Below are 10,755 nucleotides of genomic sequence, written 5' to 3'. Positions count from 1 at the left end.
ATACGCTTCAACCCCCAAAGCCAGCTCTTTAGTAAGTGTGGATATGATAGATTTAAGAGTGGAGTGACTACTAGTTACCTCCTGTACATGGATGATTTGAAGATGTACACAAGAAGCAAGCACTGATCCACTTCACCAGGATCTCTATTGTGGACATCAGGATGTCACTTGGACTAGATAAGAATTGCCAGAATACACACTAATGGTACCAGCTACAAATACCAGGGTATCCTACAGGCAATTGGAAATCATGATGAAAATTAAAGGTCAGCTACAGCCAACTGCCTTGAGAATTATGGAGCATCCACAAATACATCAGGAATATGGACCCATAGATGAGCTATTACAAAAATGTCTTAGGCGGCTGGATGAGATGGAGGAACTATCATGGAAGACATATCATTGTACCATTCACAAACAGAGGAAGTGGCTGACATTAGGAAATATTACCAGTGGAAGAAAATACAAAAAAGGCTGTGGCCTAAAGAGCAACACAGAGGCTCTGATAATAGCAGCACCAGAACAGGCCTTAAGCACCAGATCCACAGAGGCAGAAGTCTATCACAGCCAACAGGACCCAAGTTGCAGACTATAATCAAAGGTCCCCAAGAAACAGCCCAGCACATAGTACCAGGATGTAAGATGCAAGCTTGGACAACATACACTAGACACAAGTGGGGAACACACAGCTAAGGGTTTTTGAGAACTGTACAGAGCAGAAGACTGTTGTGATAGAGTGGCAATCTCAGTGGACATCAACATAAAATGTAGGAGCACAAGAAAATAGAAGAAAAGAGGAACCGGGGACTGAAGAAACAAGTGGAGCAGATGTGAAAGATTAAGTCCAAAGTCTTCCCAGTGGTAACAGGAGCATGAGAAAATGTTCAATTTAGTTCAAATGTATTTATAAAGCACCAAATCACAAAAACAGTTACCTCAAGGCGCTTTTTATTGTAAGGTAAAGACCCTACACTGATACAGAGGAAACAATATAAACCCAAATCTTCAAGAGTGGCTCCAGTAGATTCCAGGCACAACATCAGAGGCCTCTGCTCAGAAGAGTGAAGTCCTAGGAACACCTAAGATGCTGTGCAATACCTTCAAACTCCCAGGCCTCTGGCAGAGGACCCGAGCTTGAGGAAGCATGCAATACACTCATGTTTTCTCTATATACAACTAAATTTTCTGGTTTCTTTAGTTAATGTAAACATATAGAGTGAGTAAACAACAGATTCCCTTTCCTATCATAAATTATGAACCAGATTCAACTCTTTGAGTCATTACAGCATGGTGCTGCAATGGTTGATACTGTAACCTCAAAGCAAGATGGTTCTGGGAGAGAGTACTGTACAGCTGTCTGTTTGTCTGAAGAAACAAATTTGAGTAATATATTTTATGAATGGTCATGGAGAGAGCTGTACAACACAGTTTTTATTTTTTTCAGTGTGACAGCTTACAACATCACAATGACGGCATAACAGTCTGATGTAATCATATTGTAGCAAAAGCAGGCTGGCGTCAGCAGTAATACAAACAACATAAAACATCAAAGCTTTAGTATAGCCCTTGTCCATCAGGGGGCCCTGCACTCTCTTAGTGCTGTTGTTTATAAAGCTACTGTTTTGATCTTCATTATATCAGTGTAAAGAGTCAGATTTGGTGTCTATGCAATCATTATGATATGTTACAGCTTTGGCAATATTTTGGGGATTTTTCACTCTACTGGTATCCACATACCTTATGACAGATATCAACACAGAAGCCATGTAGTGTTATTCAGTTATGAAAAAACAGTGGCTTTATGTATTGTACTGAATTGTATTGTAAAATCCTTTGCACAGAGGCGATTGTAAGTGTGAGTATTTTAAAAATGTGACAGTTAAGTGAGATTTCTGCTAAGCTAAGAAAGAGCACATAGTTTTAATTTCAATCTGTTGCCCCTTGTCCTGTTATTTTTTAATGTTTAGCAAGTAGACCTAAACTGATTTTAGTAAACACAGCTACAGATACTCAATAAAGAAATAAATGATATTAAAATGTACAGTGAATGTACATTTTATTATTATTATTATTATTTTCTTATTAATTGATATATGTGCACGTGATGACTGACATTTACTTTTGGTACTTTGTACTAAGCTGTACATGAAAGATTTTGAAGCAGAAATTAAATCTTGCCTATTTCTAACTCTATAGCTTTACTCTTAGACTCTACTAGAGTTGCTTTGATTCACAGTTACAAATAATCGGTATTTTTCTTATACTGGGCCTTTGTGATACACCTCAGTTCATTATCTGGTATAAACTGGATATTTAAGTTTTCTAAAATTTAAGGTAACCACAGATTAATAATAACAGACATAATATATGAAAAAAACGTATTAATTAATTAACTAAGAGGTCCTCTTTAATATAGCTTTAGCTTTGTTTATGGAAGACTGTTGCTCAAATGGTAGAGTGGTAGCCTACCAATTAAAAGGGCAGAGGCCTCCAGTCCCCAGACTGAGCCATACTTGGGCAAGGTCCTCAACCATCAGAGTGTGTGTATGTGTGAATGTTAGAAAGCAATTAGGCACAGATAAATGACCCTACAGTAAAAAGTGCTTTGAGTGTTCAACTGAGTAGAAGGCCACTATTGAAACACAAATCCATTTACAAACTTACAGTCTGCACTGGTGCCCTCTGAGTGTTGATAATACAGTACCTACACAGGCTTACTGCGTTAAAAGACCAGTTAATTAAAAAAAAAAAGACAACATGGAAGCCTGGAAGTGTTGGTTTGTTTTGCGCGGCAGACACTAGTATCGAAATTTTGGCTAATAAAACCAGAGAAAACGGAAAGACAAAACACACAATAATTGTACTGTCGCAGTGGACCTGCAGGGGGCGCCGGAGTTCCTCCACACCTCTCCTTCATTTACAAGCAGACAGGAAGATGGCGGAGCGGAGCTGTGGAGGCTGTATTGGCTGAGCTGCTGTAGGTTTAAATGCAACAGAAGGGCACGCAGTCACCGTGGAAGCGGCCGACGTGAAGGGACATCTTTCTCTTGTAGGAGCAGGGCGAGGTTAGCCTTTTACTGGATTTTCTGTTTGTGTTTTTCTCTAATCGAGAGGAGAGTGCCGAGCGAGGAGCAACGAAAACAAGTCGGACATGAACGGGGTAAGTTTGCTTGTTTGGTCATCACCGTCGAGCCAAACTGTGGTTAAATACGGAGAGCTAGCTAAAGTGGGATAACTCTTGAGACTAAGGTGCTTGTCGGTGGAAATGTATTTAATTAATACTTGTAGCCCAGTTGGGTAGTATTTTTTTCTGTAAGTTAGTGTCGTTAAACTCGCTACAGAGGTGCCGTTTTGTTGGGGAGTGCTTGTTTTGGCTACTGAAAGCTACATTCATGTGTCTGGCAGCCGAGGACACAGCAGCATTTTCGGAATGTTAGAAGAGATCGAAATACGTGCATTTGTATTTCTATTTTTGAGCGGGGTTTATAGATTAAAATCAGTTCCGTGGTTTGGTTTGAATGGATCTGATCGGGAGATAATGAGTCGGGAGGCCTATCTGTGCCTTCACTCTGGATTTAAAGGGGCTGACTGGGGAGTATAGGTGGGTGTGGATCCAGCGTGGTGCCCTTTTCCAGGCCCCACCCACAACACTGGTGGAAAGTAGCGACTGTTTTGTACTGAATGAAATGATAAGATTGAGGAGAGCTATTAAGGAATCAATGAATATAGAAAGATAATTACATGCATATGTAAAATAAAGTAGATGAGATAAGGTGTGTGACAAATTAAAGGAAAAACTGATCCTCCTACCTCTACAACGAGGCGATCCGCTGCGTGTGTCATGCTTTGGGGCCATTTATGATGGATTTGTTTAGCTACACTTCTTCTCGACAGAGGATACGATCACTCAAGTGTCTCACCAGAAAGAGAGCACCAATTTGTTTATTTGGTAGTTCAATGAAAGGCTTCAGTTAGTTAAGAGTAAGGAAAAAATGCGTTCACTTCTGCGGTTTTTATCTTGTTATACAATATTGGAAATTTAAAAAAACTAACAAAACACTAAATTTTTTGTGGGTGTTTTCTTGTTTGTTTGTTTGTTTGTTTGTTTTTGTACTACTCTGAACACTAATGTGGCCCTCCAATGAGATGACAGTACCAGCAGTGGCCCACAGCTCATTTAAGTTTGAGACCCCTGCTCTAAATGAGCACAAAGTTACTGTGAGTGATCACCTTCGTCCTATGTTGAAACATTCTGCCCTGATACGAATGCTAATTTCCAGGATGGCAATGCTTTCTGTCCTGAGGGTACAAGGTTCACTGAAGGGTTTATTTAGGATGAAAGTCATGTGGGTCATATCTTTTGGGTTTCAGTCTTCAGATCCCAAGTCAATCGAATACCTGTTTGTGATTTGGGTCAGATCTATGAGAGTTCTCTCTAAATAATAAATGAATACATTTCTTTTAGAAAACTGGTGTTTGGTCCATCCAGTAGTTTTTCTGGGACTTGAAGAGTGAGTCTCAAAATGGTAGAGAAACATTTCTAACCTGGTTGGTAAAAATCTTAATGATACACTTTTTTTTTCTTTTCTATCATTTGGCACCCATCTCGATATTTTATTATAATGATTATAATATTGTCTTTCTTGTGTGTATTCTAGTGTTTAGACATTGCATTTACATTTAATATGCAAATCAAGCTCTAGATTTTCAAGTGAAGTAGTTTAATAGAATTACCACAAAACACGCCCCAATCTGACTGTTTTCACCGTGACACAGTAAAAGTGGCTGTTGATCTTATCCCTTCCTGTTGATTGCATCATTTCAGCTTCATTCATACAGAAGAAAACAAGCTACATCTTATCAACAAATTAGCTGAGCCATATCTTGAGTGACTCATTCAACTTAATCCTTTTGCATTTTGGTTTGGATTGGTGATCTGCTTTTGTTTTTGTGTGCCATTAAACTCATTTTATTTGTTTCTAATATTTGTTTATTTCCAATAATATAAGCCTCACATTCAGTTACAGGTGGGCATAGACTCACAATTATACCACGATATTTCTGACAACAGAGAAAAAAATACTTAACATTTTACTGGTGCTTGCAGCTTGCACACAGCTCATCATATCATATATTGAGACAATGATTGTTATTGTCTCACTGATAAATTCCAAAAATGTGGCAAAAAAGTAGGTGGACATGCATAGGAGGAATCAGTGGTACTGAACAGGCAATCGCAATAGTAGTGCTTGGTTGTACGAGATGTGCCGTTATATTTCCAGGGAGTTGCACATCAGGTTCTAGCAGAGACTACGGTGTTGGGTTTCCAAGGGTTTGTAGTTACAACATAGGTACTACATGGATTTCCTGCTGAAGCATGACTCCTCAGTTATAGAGCAATAATAGTGCACGTCAAGCAGATAGGGTTGCACATCACCAGCTGCTAGTATCTCCTCCTACTTACTTTTTGGTGTCCTTTTTTTTCAAATTGTAAATTGAGCTTGTTGTTTCCACCTTTAGTAGGAAGAAGTACTGTGCTTTGTTGGGGGATGTTGAAGTAGCTCCCATTTTAGGTACTAAATCACCACCAGAGGCTGTCGCGCAGCTTTTACACTCAGATGTGCCTCACCTTGTCTCGTTGCTATAAATGGACTATCCCAAATATTCCTCTCCATGTTTTGTGATGGATCATTCTAGAGAGTGATCAAGCTTTCTCTCCTTTCACAGGACACTGTATGCAACAGCCATTCATTCGCCCTCTTGAGCTGCACCAACTCCATATCATCAGTTCAAGATGAAAAGCCCACCATCAGGTTGACACAGGACGGAAAGTGCTCTCCAGTTTTGTCCTTGCAGAATGATGCCCAGAAGCCAGGAGAAGGTGAGTATGTTTACTCCAGTTCTTCAGTTTGATCGTCAGCAGAGGAGAGCTGGTTGAACAGTCCATGGGACAGTAACTGAATCCCTGTTAATATATATATCATGTAAGAATTTCCAGTGAGAGAAACTAGAAGCACAAGATTTGTCTGAATCTTAAGGATGATGTTTCTCCATTCACTCTCAGGACAGACAATGAATACCATCAGCACTCCAACGAAAGACCCAAAGGCAGATTTCACAGAGATGGAGAACAGCTACAGCCAGTGTTCACCCTGCTGGTCTGATGAACAGCCATCACCTCTGCAGCTCCATTGCACCGAAGCCTACCTTTGTTCTCATCCCGAACTCTCCCTTCCCCTCAGCAATGGCTTAACACATACTCCCCTACATGCCAATAATGGCGGCGCTCTCCATGGCCTCCAGAGGAGGGGAGCCCGGGTCAAGGTCATAGGAAAGAAATCCACTCGAAGAATGTATGTGTTGATTACTGATGCATTTTTACAACCTTTCCTCATGGTACATGCAGAAGAGTGTGCTCTCATGCTGCCTTTTGTATACAGGAACCATACATAGTATAAATGTCATGTTCATACCCCAGATACCATGTATGGATTAGGTGGTCTGATTAGATTTTGGAGCACCTTTGTAAGTGAATTTATATCTTAATTACTACATTTTCTTGTAAACACGTTAACTCACAAGAGCTACACACTAGATAACCACATGGACACTATATAAGGAATATAGTTATAGTCTGAACTCTTTTGCATAATGTATTATATGTGTTTTCGGTGACTAACTTGTACATAATGTTAGACTTTTAAAATATTTGGTCTAAAGCTTCCAGTACTTTCTTGACTAGTGGTAAGCCAACTAGCTGTGACTTAGTTACTTAGAATATATGTGGTAAGTTTTAGTCTGGTAATGTTGGTTGATGAAGAAATGTAAAAATTGACAGTTAAATTACTAAATCAGCCCTGGTAGCTTGGATGAACGAGCCAGTCTTATCCACTCAAGGGAAATTTTGCTACAGAAAATCCTAGACATTACAGTTGAAGAGCCTACAAGGACTTGGCTAACCTTAGTTAAAAGAATGTTGGCTCAAGGTCAGATTTGATCTCAAAAGCCAAGTGATCCATTAATAAATTGAATGTCTTGCTGATGTTGACTGTAGTTTTTCACTGACAGACAAATTTCTGTTTGGCTAGATGGGCTTAATTTGATTAAACAGACTTTCTTCTGGCTAATCTTGATTAATAGACTAGTGTTTAATAGTATGATATTATACTATAATATTATATTATATAATAATAAGTTAAACTATCACCACCGAGTGTCTAAATGTGGTTAGGGGAAGGCTTTTCAGTTGGAAGGTCAGTAGTTTGATCCTTGGTCCTCTAAATCCAAAGAAAACTTTTTTCCCTTTTTGGCCTGAATGAATATGGCACCTATCCATGAAGGAGTTCAAATGCCTCTTGGTAATAAATGGTGCAGTGCTGTAATAGCCTATCATTAGGCTGAATGGGTATAATAGTTGTTAATGTTGCAATGTGTTTATTTACTATAGGGCAGGAGGGGAAAATTCCCAAAACCGGAAAGTTACTGACTTCTATCCAGTAAGACGAAGTTCAAGAAAAAGTAAAATGGAGCTCAAGGTAAGAAAAAAGTCTATTTCATAATGTACTACAACATATGTTATAGGTAGTTAGGCATAGGCATATTATTCGATATTCAAGTGGTTTTCTTTGGAGAAGTGGGAAAAGTATGGGTCTTATTAAAGTGTTTGCCCTCAGCCAAAACCTGTTTTGTCTTTGTGACAATTATGTGCAACCCCCACCCCCACTCCACACTTTGACACAAGAGCAGGTCTGAATTGTTTGTGGTGTCACTGAATATCAGAGTAAGGGCTGAAAATAGCTGATATAAAAATGTTTTTAAATGTATACAAATCACCATTAGAAGATATTCTCTACAAAACCATATCTGAATATGAGTGTTTAGTACCTGTAGGTAAGATGCAACATACTAGAATCTGCTTTTAGTTTATAGTGTACCTGTATTTGTAGGCTATGGCTGGATACATTATGATGATGTAGCCTTTTTGTGTGTGTTTGTTAGTTCTTGTTTTTTCGGTTGATCAAAATTTGTGAACAATAACTGTCAAACAGAAGTCAGAAGACCTTAACTGATTGGTTCTCAGACTGATGAAAGTGTCACTGCTAAGTAAAAATTTTCTCGAATGGAAAATTCTGGTGGACAGTTTCCACAAGTGCAGATTTTCTAAGAGTAGATAAAGTTCAAAGGTGGAGTTTTGACCTTAGCTATATCTTTAACAATGCTCATGACAAAAGCTTTGTCCTAACATATACTCTCATAGCATGTTTAGTATTGCCAAAAACATTGTCTTTATGTTTGCACTTGTGTGGTGCTCTGACTGTGTTTGAGGGAAATATACTTTTTTATTAATAATGTGGATGTACCGTGGGGGTAATAGTTATCTGAACCCTGCTTAAATTATACATTTGCTCACCTACAAAATGAACAGTCTCTAATTTTTATGGTGGTTTTGTTTTAATGGAGAGAGACTTAATATTAACCAAAACATAAAAAATAAAATTGATTTCCATTGATTTGTCATGGAATGAAAGTATTTGATCCCCAAGCAAAAGATGAGTTGGCACTTGATAGAGAAACCCTTGTTCACAAGCACTGTGAGAGATCTGGGGATTAAATAACTATTACTCCCGCTGCATGACTCTGTGTATGAAGACAAATCTGGTCTGGCCTGTTTCATGTTCCGTTTTGTTACCAGTGCGAAGAAAAGAAGCTCATAGATGATCTCATTACAAGTGGAATAGAGGAAGGAATGGAGGTACGTTGAATTTTCTTTGTTTCTTCTTTCTACATCTGAAGGAAAAATCTTATTGTCATTGTAAATGAGGATTTACTGTAGACCTTTAAAAAATCCTTAAATTTTACTCAGTCATGTTCTCGTACAAAAATGTCTTATTTTAAGGATTAATTTGAATATGAAGCCCGCAAAAAGGCTCAGAGTGACCTAATTCAAATTGTACATTGTTCATATGTTTACTGAAGAACCTTTACTTTGCCAAGCTGTGTCACCACAGAAAGCCTCTTGTACTGTTTTTGTAGGTGCAATACATAGAAGGAAAGGGGAGAGCGGTGTTTGCCACTCGGTGTTTCCAGAAAGGCGATTATGTGGTGGAATACCACGGAGACTTGCTACAGATCACCGATGCTAAAAAGAGAGAAGCCGAATATGCTCAAAATCCAGCAACCGGCTGCTACATGTACTACTTCCAGTACCTCTGCAAAACATACTGGTAGGAGGAAAAGACTTATCTGGGATTCTATGAACACTCATTGGACATTTTGGAATTTGTGTTATATTAAGTTATGAAACCAGTTTACCAAAGCCACCAGTTTGATAGGACAAATGATTAATTTTGATTTTTTTTGTTTTATTCTTTTAATGAAAAGGAAACATTAGCATAGCAGCTAATATGGTCACTGAAAAAATTCAGTATTTAATATGAAAATGTAAATGCTGTCTTGTGAACATATTGTGTATGTATATTAAACAACCTCTAATACGAACACCAATGTAATTGTATGTGTTTCTGCCAACAGTGTGGATGCTACAAAAGAGACTGGTCGAATGGGTAGGTTGATAAATCACAGTAAAAATGGGAACTGCCAAACCAAACTCCACGACATCAACGGTGTCCCTCACCTCATTCTCATCGCCTCTCGAAATATTGACAAAGGCGAGGAGCTGCTTTATGACTATGGAGACCGCAGCAAAGCTTCCATCGCTGCTCACCCCTGGCTCAAATATTGATTAAGAGGTTCAGAGAAAAAGTAAAGGGAAACGTACAGTAAGACTTGTTTTTTCATTAGCTAGTGTACAAAAGGCCTTAGAAACAGAATGTGTACCTTTTTTTTTTTTTGTTTCAATAATGAGGAAGCTGGGGTGTGTGAGGGTTTAGTAGACATTTATGGGTCCAGGTCATGGGGGCTGATTGGGTTCATATCACATTTCAGTTAAGGTCCATCTGCCTTGTCAGATGTTATCTATACTTTTTATTTATGCGTGTTTCAGAAACATTCTTTTGTTTTGCAGCACATTTGTTTTGTACATTTTGTATTACCTATAGAGTAGTGCTTCTACAGCATGCAGGTAGTAGTTGATGCTCTGCATTTTTATACAGCTTTTTTAAATTAGTACGTAGATACTTGGCAATACTTGTATTTGCTCCCCTTTTTGAATCAGCAGAAACTATAAGATGCAAATTACAAACTCTTTTTAGATATGTATTCTATTCAAGGGGTATCTATTTTCAGCAATTGGACCTCACACTCATTGTTTAGTGGGGTAAAATAGTTTATCACGTTCACGGTTTATTTGGCGTTTCATGGTTTTGGTTACCAAAAAAGATCACATGTTTTGACACTGGATGAAATACTTTGTGTTGATCATGGAAAAGATTACATTAGAATATGGAAATTACTCTTATGAATGTTTATTTTTTAGGATAGATTGTATTTTATAATATTAAACATGCCATATACAAAGAGTTAGTATGTGGTAAATTTTAAAAATTAAAACAAAAAGTATCTGGGAAAACCTACAGAATATTCTGTGTGACTCGAAGAGATGATTCGCTCATGCAAGTAATAGTTTCAGTGTCTCTCTCTAACCTCAATTGGCACACACGATTATCTCATCTGTTGGATTTAGTTTCACTTAATTATAACTTCTCCCACTGATGACGACACTGTCTGTGGTGCTGCACTTTGTAAATATATTTATTTGCTTGCTGTTACAAATCCAAATGTTGTTTCAAAAGAAAT

At 38.2% G+C, this 10,755-nt stretch overlaps 1 protein-coding gene across 2 annotated transcripts; it reads left to right on the top strand.

Annotated features, from left to right (window-relative positions):
- Positions 1-2,902: 2,902 nt before the first annotated feature.
- On the top strand, positions 2,903-10,754 carry kmt5aa (lysine methyltransferase 5Aa). Of its 2 annotated transcripts, none has more exons than XM_085167693.1 (7): positions 2,903-3,160; positions 5,728-5,881; positions 6,065-6,353; positions 7,448-7,535; positions 8,693-8,752; positions 9,034-9,224; positions 9,532-10,754. In XM_085167693.1, the coding sequence occupies exons 1-7, from the start codon at positions 3,152-3,154 to the stop codon at positions 9,740-9,742; spliced, it is 1,002 nt and encodes a 333-aa protein (XP_085023819.1). In that variant the 5' UTR covers positions 2,903-3,151; the 3' UTR covers positions 9,743-10,754. The 2 variants fall into 2 exon arrangements, with proteins under 2 accessions (XP_085023819.1, XP_085023820.1); XM_085167694.1 differs by lacking the exon at positions 2,903-3,160 and adding an exon at positions 3,182-4,218.
- Position 10,755: the final 1 nt, after the last annotated feature.

The sequence above is a fragment of the Neolamprologus multifasciatus genome, chromosome 7 (genome assembly GCF_963576455.1).
Source record: "Neolamprologus multifasciatus chromosome 7, fNeoMul1.2, whole genome shotgun sequence".
Lineage (NCBI taxonomy): Eukaryota > Metazoa > Chordata > Actinopteri > Cichliformes > Cichlidae > Neolamprologus > Neolamprologus multifasciatus.
The sequence above is the reverse complement of the archived record's forward strand: the minus strand, read 5'-3'. Positions and strand labels throughout refer to the sequence as shown.

Bases quoted from the DNA above. Each gene is read 5' to 3' on its own strand.
- kmt5aa (XM_085167694.1), top strand. From the start codon at position 4,129: ATGTGGCCCTCCAATGAGATGACAGTACCAGCAGTGGCCCACAGCTCA. The intron at 4,219-5,727 runs GTGAGTGATCAC...CTCCTTTCACAG, and splicing joins TAAATGAGCACAAAGTTACT to GACACTGTATGCAACAGCCA. The intron at 6,354-7,447 runs GTATGTGTTGAT...TATTTACTATAG, and splicing joins AAGAAATCCACTCGAAGAAT to GGCAGGAGGGGAAAATTCCC.